This window comes from Prosopis cineraria, unplaced genomic scaffold, assembly GCF_029017545.1.
Source record: "Prosopis cineraria cultivar Desert tree isolate PC_DT_omini unplaced genomic scaffold, ASM2901754v1 PC14, whole genome shotgun sequence".
Taxonomy (NCBI): domain Eukaryota; kingdom Viridiplantae; phylum Streptophyta; class Magnoliopsida; order Fabales; family Fabaceae; genus Prosopis; species Prosopis cineraria.
The window spans coordinates 3,310,320-3,329,968 of record NW_026555345.1 but is presented as its reverse complement, the minus strand read 5'-3'; the positions used below and the strand labels follow the sequence as shown (position 1 = coordinate 3,329,968).

The window sequence follows — 19,649 nt, the reverse complement described above, 5'->3', positions numbered from 1 at the left end:
AATAAAGTAGTTACCTACTTTTCAATTAACCTTATCTGTCTATGTTTATTCATATTAAATATCCTATAATAAATATAAAATTATTATCAATAGAGATACTTTTAAAAAAAGCAATAATTATACTGTAAAAGATTAAAAATGCTTTACATTTTTAAACATCTAACTCCTCAAAAAATATCTTCTATTTTTTAATCGAGGGAGTATTATTATAATTTATTTAAATAATAAATTTAGTTATTATATCATATTATTTAATAAATAAAATCAGAGAGACGATGCTTGCTAAGCTTAAAATATCATCTTTATACTTTCTTATTCATTTAAAAATTTATTTTACCATATTAAATAGTTATTTTATTATAATTTACTTATTTAATATTTATAAATTAATATAAATTGAAGAAAGGTGGCATTTCCTCTTCTTTTTAATATTTTATTATTTTAGAAGATAATATATTATGTTATTATAATTTATTTAATTAATATTAATTGTTAATTTAAATTATTATCTAATAATTAAAAAGCAGAAATGTGGCATTTCCTAAGCTTAGAAATGCCACCCCTCTACCATGTTATTAATTTATTTTTTATTTTATCATATTAAATAATTATTTATTATAAATTATTTAACATATAATTTTCATTAATATATCATACTATTTAATAAGTAAAATCAGAGAGGCAGCTTTTGCTTGACTTAAAAATTCCACCTCTAGAATCTCTTGTTGATTTAGAATTTTGTTTTTCCATGGTAAATAATTTTTTATTATAATTTACTTATTTAACATTTATAATTAATATAAAATAATATTTCAAAAAGAATTAAAGAGAGGTGGCATTTCCAAACTTGAAAATGCCACCTCTCTTCTTTTTCAATTTATTATTTTAGAATATAAAATATTATTTTATTATAATTTATTTAATTAATATTAATTATTAGTATATATTATTATTTAATAATTAAAAAGCATGGAGATGGCATTTCTTGAGCTTAGAAACACCATCTCTGTGCTTTATTATTGATTTATTATTTTATTTTATCAAATTAAATAATTATGTATTATAAATTATTTAATATATGATTTTAATTAATATATCATACTAAGTAAAATCAAAGAGACAGCTTTTGTTAGGCTTAAAAATTTCACCTGTACACTCTCTTATTGATTTATGAACACCTTTTCTAGTCAAAGCTTTTTTCAGAAATTTTTAACTTAAACAAAACTTTAAATTTTTTTTATATGGATAAACTGGCCTACTATGAGATAAAAAAATCTTGTACCAGATCAAATTTTTAAAATTTTGAGAGTAGGGTCAATTTATATTGATATGCAAGAGATCTATCATTGATATTTTAAAAATTTATCATTAAAAATTTAAAAATTTATAAGGAATTTATCATTGATATATAATGATATATCATTGATAAATATAATAAACCAGTTATAATACAAAATATAATAAATGTTATGCTATTTATTTAGTTTGATTCTATAATATAAACTATATTTGTAAAATTCTTAAGAGTAAATTGGCCTAATGGTTATGAAAAATATATTAACCAAAAATTATGGAAGAAATTTTTGAAAATTCTTAAATGTGGCCCACATACAATCAGCTGGGATGCAATTTTCCTTTTTTATCTCCCAAATAAATTAAAAAAACTTGTGTAACAGGATAATAAAACTCGCATAACTGAATGATTATAATCATTACTCATTTACAACTATAATTTTAAATATTTTAGCGTCAGTTTAGTGGGCATAATATATTTTAAATTTGAGGAGATTTTAAATTTAAGAAGAAGGGATGTTTTTGTCATTTTAATTTAACTTAAATATTAATTCAATGGCATTACAAAATGTTTGAAATATTATGCTGTTATTTTTATTTGATTAAACGAGTTATATGGACAAAAGTCTCATTTTTTAAATGGGCTTTGACACTCCAACTAAAGTTTGGCCACCCAAACCTCAGTTGGTGTTCGTCCAAACAATGGCATGCATTATTAGTGTAGATTGGACGTCATAATTCTTGGTGTTACAGTAGTTTTTAAAAACCATGTTTAGCTGAATAGATCAGACTTGTTCATTCAAATCCTGGCCTATAAGCTTGGAAACCTGACGGCCTTTACATGTGCGTGTGTGTGTATTATTTAATTTGTATTTTTCACTTAAATTGTGCATTTACCTTATTGTTCGCTTATTAGGTCTCCTTTGACCTTTGCTACTTCAAATATTAAATCTGAAGACTCTAAATCTCACCGTTGCGGATCCGGTTAGCACCGCAGTTCTCAGCACCAATTAACACTCCATTTGTAGTGTTAATTTTTTTTAAATCAAATAATAATAATAATAATAAATAAATATTATAAAATTATTATTTTAATGTTTAATGAATAAATAAATTTAATTTGTTGAAATTTGACCTGAATAGTTTATATATAAATTTTAATCTGAACAGTTGAAAATTATAGTAAAAAAATTAGAACTGTAACTAAATATATTTCATAAAATATTTTTATTTTATTAATTTTGCACAGTTGTCCATCTATGAGAAGTGATACTCCCTCCATTTAAAAATATAAGATATTTTTTAAAGAATTAGGTGTTAAAAAATGTAAGGCATTTTTAATCTTTTGAGGTATAATTATTACCTTTTTTTTAAAACTATCCCTATTGATGATGACGTTATATTTATTGTAGGATATTTAATATGAATAAATATGAAAAGATAGAGTTAGTTGAAAAGTAAGTAACTATTTTATTGGGAGGTGAGATTTGGTTAAAAATGCTTTATATTTTTTAACAAAGGGAGTATCATTCAAAGCATGATTAGGTATTAAATATAAGCACTTTATTTAATAAGAATTTAAACATTGTTTATGTTACATAGTAAGAAACTAGTTCATTCTGTTAGACTCAACCCCCTATTTTAAATTTTTTAGATCATTTTTTTGTAATTTTTTTAGTACAGTTTTCAATTGTTTAGACTAAAATTTTTATCTGAACTGTTCAGGTCAAATTTTAACAAGTTAAATTTATTTATTTATTAAATATTAAAATAATAATTTTATAATATTTATTTATTATTATAATAATAATTTTGTGATTTTAAAAAAATTAACACTGCAAAAAGCAGTGTTAATTGGTGCTGAACAGCTGAGATGAACACCGAATCGGAATCCGTTGCGCAAAGGCTGGCTAGAACCTGGCCGCGTGGCTGCTCATACTCGCCTTGCTAATTCTTGTCCACTACGCTGCTACTCTTTCAACCTTGCCAAAAGCGCGCGCACAAATAAAAGTATTGGTCGCCCAATCCAACATAGTCCATTTTTACCGGGACAAAGACGGTAAATTCTTAAAAAAATAATTAATGACATCTAGAATCTTTGTAATATTTTTAAAAAATAAATTATAAATATTGATTTAAATATTTATAAATAAAAAATTTATTTACAAATTAAAAGTTATATTTAAAATTTAAATTGTAATTATTTAAATTAATATTTGTAACTTATTTTTTAAAAACTTTATTAAACACCTAATTACCATTAATTTTTTATTTTGACAAAGAGGTATTCCATTAATAAAGAGTAAACAAAACAACGTTACATCAAGAAATCAAAACTGTAAAAGTAGGAAATATTTTGAGAGTATGATCAACGATGGCCGTAATGGAAATCAGAAAACAGCCGTCAAAATCCAGAAGCTTCATTAAACCAATAACCAACCTCCTCAGGTAAATGACATCTTAAGGAGTCCATGTACAATAAATCTTTACACTCATTCGGTGGATTCACAGAAAATCCTGTGAGAAACCAAGGTTAGCCAATTTGGCCAATCTCTATCCATCATTGTCGAACATCGTCAGCTGCAAGTCTGTGGGTGCTTCTTCAATCCGCCTTCAGTTGCATTATTTATTCTCTTCGGCTCTTGGCCATCATCGTCTTCTTCAGGATTTCCCACCACCATTATTAGTCCAGTAAAAAAAAAATAAAAAATAAAAACTTGCTTACCCAGAAACCAGAACATGGCCAGTGAAAACCAGAAACACAGGCTCCACATAGTCTTCTTCCCTTTCCTTTCTCATGGCCACATGATACCTACTGTTGACATGGCAAAGATTTTCGCTAGCAGAGGCATCAAGGCCACCATAATCGCTACCCCTTTCAACCTTCCTCTCATTACCAGATCAACACAAGCATCCATATCTCTTGGCCTTCCCATCAACCTCATACCCATCAGATTCTCATGCGCAGAACTTGGATTACCAGAAGGCTGCGAAAATGCTGACGCTATCTCGTCCTCAACTCTGTTTCCTATCTTCTTCAAAGCTACGACGATGCTTCAAGGGCCTCTTGAGCAGCTCTTGAAAGAACACCACCCTGATTGCCTTATTGCTAGTTCGTTCTTCCCGTGGGCCACTGATTCTGCAGCCAAATTTGGGATTCCAAGGATCGTGTTTCATGGGACTGGGTTTTTCCCTTTGTGTGTGAGTGAATCTGTAACTCTCCACCAACCTTACAAGGATGTGGTGTCTGATTCAGACCCGTTTGTGATTCCTAATCTGCCAGGAATCGAGATTCAAATGACAAGGATGGTTTTGCCTACTTACATCATGACCGACGAGGATAGTTTCCTTTCGAGATTGTTTAAAGCTGCGAAGCAATCAGAGTTGACGAGCTTCGGGGTGGTCGTGAATAGCTTCAACGAACTGGAGGGGATCTACGCAGATCATTATAAGAAAGTACTTGGAAGAAAGGCATGGCATATAGGCCCTGTTTCTCTATCCAACAGAGACAATCAAGAAAAATCTTACCGAGGAAAGCAAGCTTCCATTGACGCACAAGACTGCTTGAAGTGGCTTGACTCCAAGAAGCCCAACTCTGTTATTTACATCTGCTTTGGAAGCAGATCAGACTTCACCGAACCTCAGCTCAAAGAAATAGCAATGGGTCTTGAAGCTTCCGGACAAAATTTCATCTGGGTTGTGAGGAAAAGCAAGAAGGAACAGGAAGAAGAAGGAGACAGAAATGACGGGTGGCTCCCAGAAGGATTTGAGAAGAGAACGGAAAGTATGGGGATGGTCATCAGAGGGTGGGCCCCTCAATATTGATTCTGGATCATGAATCCATTGGTGGGTTTGTGACGCACTGCGGGTGGAATTCAACACTTGAAGGTGTGAGCGCAGGAGTTCCGATGGTGACATGGCCGGTGTCGGCGGAACAATTTTACAACGAGAAGTTAGTGACGGAAGTGCTGAGAATTGGGGTTCCAGTAGGGGCGAAGAAGTGGGTTCCGGGGGTGGGGGATTACATAGAGAAGGAGGCGATCGTGAAGGCAGTGAAAGAGATCATGGAAGGAGTCGAAGCAGAGGAAATGAGACTGAGAGCAAAGAAACTAGCGAGGATGGCGAGGGAGGCTGTGGAGGAAGGAGGATCTTCTTACTCTGACTTGGATATTCTTGTCGAAGATCTTGTGGGGCTTTCAAATTGAATGACATGAAGTAGAGTTTTGTGCTTCAATCCGAATCATCAAGCGATAAGGGTTCCTTTGACTCTTATTGGTAACTCTGCTGTTGACATCAGCTTCATGATGAATAATGTTCCAAGTTTGTTCCCTACCTTTGAATTCCCGAATGGCTTATTTTATATATTTAATCAAGCATTTATAGTCAGTTGGATTATGTTAATTTAAAATTGAGAAAAATTATAATGACCAACAAATTAATTTTTCCTAATCAAATTAATAAATTATCTTAAATCAGAATCATTTTCAATTTTACTTCTCATTAGCACTATCATTTTTGTCATCATAAATTATAAAATCAGTAAGGTCTAAAATCTTAAATTTATTTTGGTGGGATGTTTCTTTTTGAATTTTAAAAATGGTACAATATCATTCTTATTATTAATAAAAATTAATTATAATCATTAGTTAACATAAAAATGACAGAGTAATACCTCATAGCCGATAAAGTAACAAATGCTTACAAACAAGGACATGTCACATGACAAATCACTAATCATATGTGGCAAAGTCCGTTAGTAATTTAACGATTCTGTAAAGGGAAGGAGGTTTTATAGATAAAATAAAATATTATTCAGTGTAACATCATATTTTTATTTGAGAATTTAATTTAAGAAAATTATAAGATTAAGTTTTTATTTAAAAATTTAATTTAAAAAAATTATAAGGTTTAATTAAAAATTAAATTGTATTTTGAAAAAAATTGAGGCTAATAAGTTTGGGCTTCTTTCTTGTGTCGAAAAAATCCAATATTAAAACCCATTGTGAGTTTTACTAAGTGAAGAAGAGAGGAGTTAGAATATCCAGATTTAATCATATTACTTAGTAGCCTATAAATTCAGTCAAAAAAAATAAGGAGGTTATAAAATGGTAGATGATCATGCATGCATATTTAGGAAAATATGTGATACTATGTGTGAATCTTTGGTATTATATATGAATATGTGGTATTATATGTGATTATGTAGCTTGGGATATGAATTGTTTGCTTACACAACCTTAAATGCTATTTCAATATATGTTAGAAGTTATAAATTTTTTAATTACTAAGATGTTTATCTCACTCATTATTGCTAATCGTTTTATAGGTGACAATTTGAGTAGGAAAGGGGAAAGGAACAGGAGGCACACAATCAGTAAAGTGTGTTTGTAATGCCTCTTAGTGTACTTGTATAGGGAATTTATATGTTTTATATTCATATATATTGCCAACTAGGATTATTAGTACATTTTGATTCATAAGCATGTGTAATTGTTGGGGTTAATGTGGTTAGTCTGTGTGGGTCAAGCTCTTATGAGCTATGGTTGACTAACTAAATTTAATGTAAAACTATGTTTATATTTAATAAGTAAGAGGTATGATGGGATCATATCATAGCATAGGATAAGCAGTGAAATGATATTGCCCTTGTGGTTATTTGTGCTTTGGGACCAGTAGGGAGGTCAGAATATGTTATGATATATAGTGACTAGATGTGAGGTGTGTTTGTTGTCACAGTAGAATTTTGGATGTGGTGTGAGACTGATGTGAGGCCGAATGGTCTGGTTGTCTTGCTTGTCATATTTTATCAAGGGTGGATTTATGTATGCTTCCGTTGAGCTATATAATTTGATCCTCTAGGTTGAGCTCGATGATGTTAGTCAGTGGTTTATTAATCGGGATCTCATTTGCAGAGTATTTTCCAATAAGATATAACTTAACTCTTTTACCTTGGTCATTCTTAATGACTATGGATCCTTGATTGATAGCGGATAAATTGGTAATACGAAATTACAAGGAGGCCCTTAATTAAGTTTTAAATGTTAGGGAAATTATGTGATGATCACTAAGTTGCCTGTGTCAGTTTGTTCTAAATTAGAGAGAATGCAGAGCATTCATTTGGGGCATAGAGTGGAAGAGAGGGAGTTACAATTGTTGGGGTGGAATGAAATTCAAAAACCTTAGGAGTTTGGAGGGGTGTTGATTATGCAATCGATGAATAATGCTTGTCTTATGAAAATGCCTTGGAATTTGAGGTCTAAAGAGTTGAGGGTCAGATACAGTGAAGGTTGGGAGATTTTCGATGAAGTGAAGATTAGAAGGAATGATTCTGCATTGTGGAAGGATATGGCTGAGGTGTGGAACCATTTAAGTGGCAATTGGTGGAAAGAGGTTCTGAATGGGAAAGGCCCTTCTTTCTGGCATGATAACTGGTTAGATCAAACATTTTAAATTGCAGGATGTGCTTATACGGCCTTCACCAGAAAGTCTTAGTGAGTGGAAAGTGTGTCTTTGAATGAAGTGGTGGAATGGAATTGGGATCTATTCGAATGAGTTGATGATGCCTGCGGATGCTAGAGACAGATTGTCTTCTATGGTAAAACCTCTTGTTGAAGAAAGGATGGATAGGTTTTGTTGGAAAGGAGGCCATCAAGGTGACCTTTCCGTTAAGAGTGCTTATGAGAGGCTGATGAGACATCTGTGGGGGAAATAAGGAGAAAGTTCGGCAGCTGATATGGAAGTGGCTTGGTATTGAGCGGATTCGGATGTTTTTATGGTTGATGGCTAAAGGGAGGCTTCATACTGCATAACTGAGATGGAGGAGATAGGGAGCTGTTCCAAATCGAAAAGCCTGTGGGGCAAGTTGAAACAGTGTTTCATGTAATGAGGGGCTGTTGCAAGGCAAGAAGAGTGGGTTGCTATCATGCAGTAGATGCTGAGTTGTGGGGGTGATTCATTCATGGCCTTGAACAATGTTGGAACCTGGGGGTGGAATGTTAGTAGATAAGAAAATTAAAAAAAAAAAAATTATCCTAAAAATTCCAAATAAATTCTTGATAAAAAAAATTAATACCAATTAAATCTCAAAAAATTCAAATAAATGTTAAAGATTTATGTTATTTCTTATCCATATAATATATTTAAATATCATTTTTACTAACAACTTTGACCAGCATTTAACATCTCTTGGTTGATTATCAAACGACTCTCACGAATTTGGATAAGGGACGGATACAATAGGACGAGCAATGATAGAAGTTTACTTTGTAAAATGTGTATATTTTCATTCGTAACACATATGAAAATTAATTTTAGCCCCCTCTATTAATTTTTGAATTGATCTCTAGTCTGGGTCTTATTATCCTTTCTCTCATTTTTTTTTTCCTCATCTCATCCCCACCTTTGAATTAAAAATTCAACAATTAAGATTTAATCAAATTTATTTGTTATTTTAATTATAGTTTATATTTATTTTTCAATAGTAGACTCTTCAGATAAAATTTAAACAATTTAAATCTATTTGTTTATTTATTTATTTTCATTGTAGTAATTTTTATAAAATATCGTTGAATTTTTAATTTAAAGTTGATGAGGGGATGTGGGGAAAATAAGAGAAATGATGAGAGGATCCATTTTAGGAAAGGAAAAATGGGATTAATCTTTAAAGCATAATTTCCCCAAAACAAATCTATATTAAATTGGCAAATTTTTAGTTTTACCCCAATCTAACCCCCCCCTCTCTCTCTCTCTCTCTAATTGGGAAAATATCATTTGAGGACTCTCGGAGATAATTTATATCAAAGAAAGACTATGAGATTCTAAAATTGCACTATAGCCCTTTGATACTTGACTGAAATTAAGTTTTTATAGGAAAAGATGACATTACCTCTAAAGTTTAAAATAACAATAATAAAATTGCTGTTAAAATTTAAATATGTTGTTAATTTTAAATGAATTATTGTCAAATCTCAAATAGATACTTATTGATGAAAGATTAACATTTGAACAATTAAGGCAATCCTATCAGTTTTTTTACTTTGTTAAAGTTTGAAAGTGGTGTTGTTAATCATGAATAAGTTATTTTTCAAACTCAAATGGCTCGTTGTTAATGCAACGTGAATACTTGTTACATTAAACCTGTGCTCGATTTTTTTATCTTGTTAAAGTTCAAATGTGTTGCTGTTAATCACTCGAATGGTTTGTTGTTTTTGCAATGTAAATAGTTATTTTATTAAACTTATGTTGTCACTTTTTTTTATTGTGTTAAGATCTAAATATATTGTTAATCATGAATGTAGTATTGTTAAAACCGGAATAAAGTATTCTTAATATCTTGCACATGAGTTTTTTTTTTAATTATTTTAAACTTTAAGGACAATGACATCTTTTCTCACAAAAAGTTAATTTCACTGAAATACCAACAAGCTATAGTGCAATTTCATAATCTTATAGTCATTATTTAATGTAAGTTACCTCTTGAGGTTTTCAGCGGTATTTCTCCTTGTTTGTTGCTCATAATATCTTTTTATTGGAGGCGAGGAAGCAATTGTATTTGAGATATAATTAGGTATTAAATGTGAACACCTTTTTAATAAAAATTCATATCTTGATTCATTATGTTATGAAAAATTAACTTCTTCAATTAGATCTAACCCTTTATTAGTTTGTAAGCATAAATAATAGGCTCTGCTAACACCATAAAATATCTCTCATAAAGTACTGAGAGTAATGTGTAGATTTTTTCAATTAAATTAATACTTTTTTAAATTACAATATAAATTATTGTTAATTAACTTATGCCTTTCAGAAGAAGTTGGTTAATATTTTGATATTCTCACATATTTTTATTTATACCGTTGAGTGAAATATTTAAAACTACCATCATTAATTACATTATTTCATTAAAGCAAGGGCATAGATGTCAAAAAACACATAAAATTTATCCAACAACTTATATTTTAAACCAAGAAGTTCTTATAAAAAATGACTTATGTTATAATTCGCAAACTTACATAAGGGCCAAATTCAAATATCAAACTACTTTCAAGGGACGACCACGTAAATTTTAATTGGTTAATCTACCCATTAAAAAAGGTAACTAAGTGGAGACACGCGCTGGTAATGCTGATACCGTTGACAAATTTAAACATTTTCACAAGATAAAATCTTAGAAAATAAACTACTAATTTGTCTTGAAACAAGTTTGGCGGCGAAGTGTAAGCTCATGAATGCATGCATCAATATCAGCATAAGAAGTGCCTCTTTCATCCACAACTCTCCTTGCTTTGGCTGCAATGTCTCTGATTCTCTCTCTCATCTTCTCTGCTTCTTCACTCTTACCCATCACTTTCCTCACTGCCTTCTCCACCTTCTCTTTCCCCACCACCTCTCTTCGTTCATCCTTCCACGACGCCCACTCTCGACTCCCCACCTCCACTCCCACCTTCAACACCCTACTCACCAACTTCTCGTTCGTAAATTGCTCCGCCGACAACGGCCATGTCATCATCGGAACCCCCGAACTCAGCCCTTCCAGTGTAGAATTCCACCCACAGTGTGTCATAAATCCCCCGACTGATTTGTGTTCTAGTATCAACAGTTGTGGAGCCCAACCCCTTATAATCAAACCCTTCTTCGTTTCGATCGTTCTCTGTTCGAACCCATCTGGGAGCCAATCTGATTCATCCTCTTCCTCTGTTTCGGAGGATTTGAAGATTTTCCCTACAACCCAAATGAATGGCTGATCGCAAGATTCAAGGGCAGAGGCAATTTCCTTGAGCTGTCCCCGAGGTAACCGAGCTAAACTCCCGAAGCTGATGTACAGAACTGAATTGGGTTCTTTTGAGTTCAGCCAATTCAAACAGGTTTGTTCGTCAATCGTAGGAATCTTTCCTCTCTCTGATTTGTCCTCTGTTTTTTGGTTAAACAGAGACACAGGTCCCACGAGCCATGCTCTCGTCTTTATAACATCTCTGAGGTAATCAGCATAGGCCGGTTCCAAATCGTAGAAGCTATTTGTCACGGTCCCGAAGCTATTCTCCTCTGCTTTCTTCCTTCGATCGAATCCTTGAGATGGGTCTCTGATAAATGGCGGAAGCTGCGACCTTGTCAATTCAATCGGGTCAGGGAGACCCGGAACGACAAAGGGATCCGAATCGAAACCCAGTTTCTCGTGCGGAGCATAGTGTGTGACGTTGTGGAAGACACAGTGAGAGAAACAGCCACTACCGTGGAAGACGATCCTTGGGATTTGGAGCTCGTCGATGACATCAGCAGCCCAACGATGGAACATGTCGATGACAATGGCATCGGGACGGAGATCCTGGAGGAGTTGCTGGAGAGGCTGTCGGAGAACGGAGGTGTCTGTGGCGGGGCTGGCGGACATGTCGATGTCGGAGATTTCGAGGTTTGGAGGCAGAGTAAGAATGGAGACGGGAAGGCCGGAATGTTGGTGTCGGGCGATGGACTTGTGGAACTGAAGAGAGTTAGAGAGGGTAGTGATGATGATGGAGTTGGCTCCGTGAGATGCAGAAGCTATGGCGGTGTCGATCATGGGGATCTGATGGCCTCCTCCCACAAAAGGGAAGAAGACCATTTGTACAGAGGCATTTGCAGAAACCATTGCTTCTAAGGAAGAGAGGAAGAAGGGGAAATGGAAATGAAGGAATGAGAGGTGATATACACCAGCTTACACAGCGAAGCTAGTATAGTGAAGAAAGACAGTGAAAGCGAGGAAAGGTCAGGGATGAAACGTCATGAGTGACATACGAAAGCACCTCACTAAAAGTAAACGTGAGAGAGAAGACGACTAATGGGTTTAAAACGTGGACATACTTTTCAGGAGCCACAAAAGGCCAGCAAAATCTTTTGAGAAAATGACAATACAACTCTTATTATGTAACTAATAATTTAATTTCTTAGAATTTCATAATATTAATAAAATTTTTAAAATTTTATTTATTAATATTTTTTAAAAAAATTTATTTTATTTTTATTGAAAATAATAAGTTTTATTTTTAATTTTTATTTAAGTAATCACAATTTTAATTGTATAAATAATAAAAATTAAATAAGAAATCACAATTTATCAAATTAATTTTTGTTATTGACAAACAAGCTCCAATAAGGCAACAACAACTTTTATTCAGTGAATTGAAAAAGTTAAATAAAAAATATAATTTATTAAATGTAATTTTTATTATTAAAAAATAAATTTTTAAAATAATAAATTCTATTCATAACTTTTGTTTAAAGAATCATAATTTTTCTTCAATAATTATAAAAATTAAATAAGAAACTATAATTTATTAATAAGGGTAAAATAATTTTTTTAAAAAAAATTATTGACAAAGAGATCTATAAAGATTTTATTAATATTATGACATTTTCAGAGATTAATTTATTATTTATATAATTTAAAGAGATTTTATCATCATTTTCTCACCTTTTTTTTGTATTTTTCCCAACAAGAAAATGCTTAAAAGCTCAAACCATGCAAGATCTTCTATTAGAGGTGGTTTTTGTGTCTTTATAATAAATATTTATTATAAACGGATGGAGTATTGAAAAAAAAAATTATCTGCACTCAATAAAATATGTGGACACTATTTCTTTAATTGAAAAAAAACAAAAAACCAATAGAAAAAATAAATACATAATCATTCATTTCTATAATTTTATTGAATTATACTTTTAGTTTTTATATTTTTTATTTTAGTTTTATAGAGATTGAAAATATGAAATTATAAGAATTTGAGAAACAAAATATCACTTAATTTTAATGAAATTGTAAAAATTAAAAATACAAGAATTAAAAATAAAACATGATGAAATTATAGTAAATAAGATGCAATGATGCAACGTCATGGGTGACATATATAGAGAATCATAAGGGGGGACGCACGATAGTAACCCACGCAAAAAAAAAAAAAAAAAAAAAAGCACGGTAGTGCCGAGGACAGGAAATATTTGCAGGGTCATAAGATTTAACTACTTGTGAAGCGCATGGGAATGGCCATTCCTTCTATTTTAAATTATAAAATAATTTAAAATAAAATTATTTCATGCTAATAAAATATAACAACAATATTTTACCAACTTATTTTTTAAAAATAAAATTATAAATTTTTAAAAATATTCCTACATAATTAATCATTACGTTATAATATTATTTAATTTTTTATTTAAAAAGTAATATTAAAAAATATTATTAATAAAATCTTAGTTTTTTAAAATTGTCTTATATTTGAAAACAAAAAAATTTCTCCAATATTACCTATAAATTTTAAAAATACTCCTACAAAATTAACCATTACTTTATAATATCATTTTAATTCTTTTTTTATTTGAAAAGCAATATTAAAAAATTACTATTAATAAAATCTTAGTTTTTTTTAAATTGTCTTATATTTGAAAACAAAAAAAATTTCTCCAATATTACCTTATAATTTAGAACTGAAGGAGTAATATTTTTCTTCTCACTCCAGAATAGTTAGGTAAAACCGTAAAAGCACTCAAATTAGGCAGAGCTCCAGAAATCATTCAAACTGTTAATAATTTATATAAATCTTGTTACAGATGTTATAATATCTATAATGATAATATTGATATATGTACATAAATCTTGTAATAATTAATTTTGTTGTGTGGGATTTCAATGTAATTCTCTCAAATAAACATTGATATCTATTACAGACTGGCATACAAGGCTTTCGCAATGAAAACAGGAACTGGACAGATAACTACAAACGCAAAGCAGTTTACAATGTGAAAGTTCACAGTAAACTGTTCAATATGAAGTAATATTCCTACTCAAAATTTCGTAATAAGCCCATGTAACTTATCAATATTGTGTATCTAAGATCTCATGTCAAAGCATCTCAAGGAAGAATATCCAAAGTTGCCTTCGGTTCCGCTCTACCAACGGACTCAGACTTATCCACAGATTTGCTAAAACGACATTCCTGAAACCACACCATGGGCTTCTCATTACTCACAGCCACGTTTTGAATGTAAAGCTGCTCTTACAATGTTTCCCCTCGTAATGAGTCCAACCTGAACAACAATTAAACAAAAATCAATCAGCGACAACAGCAAGAATCAAAAGAACGAAGCTTTTAGCATGAACAGTCTTCTCACCAGCTTTCCATTTTCACCTACTACAGGTAATCGGCGGTATTTTGTTTCAAGCAACAACCTAACACAATAAGTAATGAGGTCAGACATCAAGCAATTGGTGTTTGCAACCAAGACTGCTAATTTATGAATCTTGAACAATTTAGCTGATAGATTCATTGGCAACTCGTGAAATCAAAAGTGGCACCAAGTTGGCAACAATGATCTCACAAACGGGAGGAAAATGGTGAGTTAGAAATACAAAGATTAAAGATAGAAGTCAATTACATGGAGCTGGTATGAAAAATCCCTACCTGGCAGCATCTTCTAGGTTAGTCGATTCATGAACAACAAGTGGAGTTGGCGTCATCAAGTCACCCACAACTTTGCCATTAGTCTTACTAAGAAGCTTTTGTATCTCATTGAATGTCTGCCATACAATCAGTAGTTAGAAATTGCAGAATGCTATTGCTAGCGGCGGTTAACTGATAAGGTACACTAGTAAAATTTCTCATCTGCTCCATATATACTACTAGCAGTAGATACAATTTAGTTGTAGATCAAGAAAATTGGATTGTTTAAAAATACAGCGTATACAGACATGTGATGCGCTATTAGCCAATGAGATTAAAAGATGCGAGCAAGGAAATGAGTTTGTTACCTCAAACATGTTACGAATGGCTTTTCTGTATAATAAATAAACATGTAAAACTCCTCTTCGCAGAAAACAAAGACAGGAGGGAGAGAATAATTAAAGAGAAAAAATACGACTCTATTGCATTCTGGACGCAAAAGAGATGAAGTTAATTTTCCTTCATTTATAATTAATAGTAGTCCATCAAGCATTTCGCCAAAAAAAAAAAAAAGTACTGCACCCTGACTGACTGCATATCTAATAGACACTGGCTGATATACAATGGAAAGAAAATGTCAACAGGATTTAGTTTTTACTATTTACAAATTCAGATGTTCATGATGCAAGATTTTTGTATATTTTAGCCAAACAAATAAAGTGATTCCAGTTCCAGGAATCAAGAATTTCATGTATGTTCTCAGAAAAAGAATTTCTGCATAGGTACAGAGAGATGCATGGTTAAACTGTCCAAATGCAACTATGCAAATATCATCATTACCATAAAAGGCATTACCATAATAAGAGAAAAATAGATTCCGCATCAAACTTGTCAACAGCATTACCTTAAAACAAGTAACTCATATCCAGTGATTTGGTGTTTTATCTAATCATTAAGTAAAATTGTCTGATAGTAAAATATTTCATTATTGACAGCAGCGCTATGGAACAGCAAAATTTCACAAAGCAGTACAATAAAAACATAAACAACAATCAAGAAAGACTACATAGAAGTATAGAACAAATATGACATACTTTCCAACAACTGTCCACATCAGGAAACATGCTTGTTTCGCATTGACTGCCACCTAGAGACAAAAAAGAAACATTACGGCCAAATTTGCAATATACACAAAAAAGCAGACGAACAACATTACAACATCTGAATCTCTCTAATTTGTTCCAGATGAAATAAAAGGTGAGCTGCCTGATGATAGACTAGAGATATAAAATTAGAATTAAAACCAGATGTATGTGGAGAAATTGATTCACAAAAGTTTGTAAAATGATCTAATTTCTGAGTGGTTGGCTTTCAGACTTGTAGAGAAAATCAAAACCACCATTTTGGCTTATAACCAATTAAAACCCTTCTGTCTGGCACAAACACCCATGAAAGTGTCAGGTGGCTGGCCATATAGAATTATTTAGCATCTTAAACCAGCAACCTGTAAGGGCATAAAGTTTCATCTGAAATTTACATTAAAGAGTATGCATCTCCATTCTCCAATTTTTTGATGCTAACAGCTCAGATATGTCAGTCTAACTAGAGTAAACAACAAACTGTAAACATTTCTATCATCTTACATAGACCTCGATTTACTTTGATGTTAATTATGCCAAATAATTGCTGCCTACAAGGTGGACAAAATGAAATGAAATAATATTTCCACTTTCTTATAATGATGTTTTTATTACCTGATATTGAATCAATTGCTAACAAGTCATAGTCTGAGACAACACCAACCTGCAGCCCAAAAAGAAATCTCAAATGAGGAATTGAAACAACAGGGTCCCACTATGCCCCGAGTAAGAGCACTTAGGACCATGCCAGGGCAAAATGTACAATTTCTCCCAATTAAAATCTCATGTCTTATCGATTTGACACTAATAATCTTCAAAGATATTACATTACTCTAATAATGGCCTTATTAACAATTTGATTATACATTTTATTCTTAACCTGCGTCGCAAAAGGTGCAGAGGTAGCCCTATTCACCTAAATGATCTTCAGGAACGAAGTTAATAAAAAATTAAAGGGAAACAAAGCGCTAAAATTAAATAATAAGAAAAAGAAAGTTTGATACTGCTCGTTCATAAGAAGCCATATATTTATAATTTGCCATCTTCGATAGGATGGTACAAACGTTAGTTGTCGTTATTATTGTTAACAGGGTCAAATAAATTTAAAATTTACCAAATTCCAATCATCATCGATTACGGGAAGGCCGCTGATTCTGTTGTTAACGAGAGCCTCCAACGCTGTGACAATAAAAAAAAAACGTATGATCATTATGGAAAGAGAAGAATCACAAAACAAAGATAGATCCATCCATTATAAATTCGTAGCAGTGCTAACCTTCCTCAACAGTAGTGGTGATTTTCACAACGTGCAAGTTTTCCTTCTTCGTCATGAAATCAGCAACTCTATATATTCCGTTCCTACGCTGAAAATAAGATACCAACATTAAAAAACACAACATGCATGCAAAGAAAGAAACAACAACGACAAGTGAGGTATTGATCCGTACTGGAACAGAGTTGATGCGGGGGCCAGATGACCCAAGGGCCACGGGGAAACGTCGTCGTTTAAGGACGGACGAAGCGAGAAGGGAATGCCCAGAATAGCATTGATGGAGGTGGTGAATGAAAAGGGGGGAAGAGGCAGAAAAGCGGGAAAGAGGAAATGTGGTGATGGAATTAATCGAAGCCATGAAATTAAAGAAAGATCTTGAAATCTGGTTCGAAGCGAGAGAGACTATGAAGTGAGAGAAGAAAATGAAGGAAAAGGAATCACTGGGTAACAAGATCGGAGAAGAATTTAAAGCAGAGATCAAAGTAGGAGGCAGGAAGAGAGTAGAAGACGTGCACGTATTTTACTTTTCTGATTTCGCGGGCGCTGCCCGGCATCTGTTGAACGCGGATTCCACGACCGCGAGACCGAGAAAAGTCGGTGTTCCAGAAATTTGGCCACACTGAAATAATTGAAATTAATGAATACAATGAAAATTATTTAACTTCAAATTCATATAAAGTATTAAAATATAATTATTTCTTTCATTTAAAAATATAAAATATTTTTTAAAAAATTAAATATTTAAAAATATAAAATATTTTAATCTTTTAAAATATAATTATTATTTTTTTAAAGTGTTCATATTAATAATAATTTTATAATTATTATTAGGTGTTTAATGAAAGTAAATATAAAAAAAATTAATTTAAAAATAAGTAATTATTTTATTAAGAGGTGAGATTTAATTAAAAATATTTTATATTTTTAAATGAAGAGAGTATCTTCTTTCCATTGTGCTAAAACTATAGAGAGCACCTTTCTATTTTTAATTTTTAATATTGCCAGAAATATTTTGTTAAATATTTTAAAATATTTTAATTTTTATTTTTAATTATTTTAAAAAATTGAAATTATTAATTTTTTCTTATAATTTAATTATCTATTCTCTCTCCCATCAATTTAAAAAATTTTAAATAATTAAATATGATAATATTAAAATAAGTAATTTAAAAATATTGTGTTCAAATTAATAAAATTTAAAGAAAATTAAACTTTAATTATATTGAATAATTTATTTATTATTATATATTACATTCACATTTCAGTAATTTCTTTACACAAGTGTTTGAAATATTATTTTAGAAAACTCATATATATTTTTTTAAAAAATTATTAAGTAAACTATTTTGCAAAAAAAAGTTTAAAATATGAATAAAAAGTTTAAAAATTATATAAATTAAATTTCTGGATATCTTAAATAATTTTTATATAATATCTATATTTAAGGAGGATATTTTGATCCTATATATATATATATATATATATGATATAACAATCAATTAATAGTTGTGTGAATGAAAATAAAATTTTAAAAATAAAATGAATGTTTGTGTTTTAAAACTTTTAATTTTAAGGGAGGTTTATACATGTTTAGATAATAGATGAGATGTATCTATAATTAAAGTAAACTATGAGGAAAGTCAATGTATTTTACTTATTTATTTAAGTGTTGATTTACTTTCTTTTTTTTTTTAGTTTAAAAGATCTAGGAAAAATAACAAAGGGAGGAATAATGACAGTTAAGAAAATTGACTTTTAAAAAACCTCAGTTGGAAAGTAATGGAACTTTGTCAAGAACATACTCACTCCGTTTAAAAATATAAAATATTTTTAATTAAATCTTACCTTCAATAAAGTAGTTATTTACTCTCAAATTAACCCTATCTTTTTATATTTATTCTTATTAAATACCGTATAATAAATATAAAGTCATTTTTAATATGGATACTTTTAAAAAAATATTAATGATTACATTTTGAAAAACTAAAAATGTCTTATATTTTTTAACATTCAAATTTTTAAAAAGTATAAAATATTTTTTAATAGAGGGAGTATAATTTAGCTAGAGTCAGCTTTTTAATTGTTTTTATTTTTCTTCAAAGGGAAAAAATAAATTGTTCTTGATATTTTTTGACTGCATAGTTTTATTTTTTTGGGGGCTAATAAAAAGGGCATAGCCCAGGAGAACAGGAAAAAAACTCAAGCAAGACCTACCACCTGCTCAACCTCTCCACAATTGCAACCCCGCGGCATCTGCCATATAAATCTGATCCACCTTCTCAAGAGACTGTCACCAGTCACCACTCGCTCCACTCTAATTTAAGTAAGGCCGTTTACAGGTTTGGTTTGGTTTCAGTTTTTTTTTTAAAAAAAAATCAAATCAAACCAAATCAATTAACTCACTATAATTTGAAACCTATTTGACTTTTTCTCCAATCAATTTGATTCAATTTGATTTATATTTAAATTAAGTTTAATTTTTTTTTCATGAAATATTCTTTATAATCATAGATATATAGATATATATACTCATACTCA

The 19,649-nt window shown here is 30.9% G+C and overlaps 2 protein-coding genes and 1 pseudogene across 2 annotated transcripts; 1 reads left to right on the top strand and 2 right to left on the bottom strand.

The window, feature by feature from the left end:
- The first annotated feature begins 3,963 nt into the window (after positions 1–3,963).
- LOC129293590 (scopoletin glucosyltransferase-like) lies at positions 3,964–5,625 on the top strand (annotated as a pseudogene).
- A 4,726-nt stretch (positions 5,626–10,351) lies between these two features.
- Positions 10,352–12,067, bottom strand: LOC129293518 (abscisate beta-glucosyltransferase-like). Its single transcript, XM_054931523.1, has one exon. It carries the CDS (start codon positions 11,912–11,914, stop codon positions 10,475–10,477), a length of 1,440 nt encoding a protein of 479 aa, XP_054787498.1. The 5' UTR covers positions 11,915–12,067; the 3' UTR covers positions 10,352–10,474.
- Positions 12,068–13,915: 1,848 nt separating this feature from the next.
- LOC129292513 (CBS domain-containing protein CBSX1, chloroplastic-like) lies at positions 13,916–17,692 on the bottom strand. Its single transcript, XM_054930066.1, has 8 exons — positions 17,287–17,692; positions 17,115–17,202; positions 16,953–17,017; positions 16,454–16,502; positions 15,794–15,846; positions 14,721–14,836; positions 14,431–14,488; positions 13,916–14,346 (listed from the first exon to the last, which is right to left on the bottom strand). Exons 1-8 carry the CDS (start codon positions 17,467–17,469, stop codon positions 14,281–14,283), a joined length of 678 nt encoding a protein of 225 aa, XP_054786041.1. The 5' UTR covers positions 17,470–17,692; the 3' UTR covers positions 13,916–14,280.
- Positions 17,693–19,649: the final 1,957 nt, after the last annotated feature.

What these genes read in the sequence shown, in the direction of transcription:
- LOC129293518 (XM_054931523.1), bottom strand. Translation starts at nt 11,914, where the DNA reads ATGGTTTCTGCAAATGCCTCTGTACAAATGGTCTTCTTCCCTTTTGTG.
- LOC129292513 (XM_054930066.1), bottom strand. Translation starts at nt 17,469, where the DNA reads ATGGCTTCGATTAATTCCATCACCACATTTCCTCTTTCCCGCTTTTCT. An exon ending in ATGTGGACAGTTGTTGGAAA is followed by an intron (nt 14,837 to 15,793) that starts GTATGTCATATT and finishes ATTGTATGGCAG; the next exon opens with ACATTCAATGAGATACAAAA. An exon ending in TAGGTGAAAATGGAAAGCTG is followed by an intron (nt 14,347 to 14,430) that starts GTGAGAAGACTG and finishes ATTGTTGTTCAG; the next exon opens with GTTGGACTCATTACGAGGGG.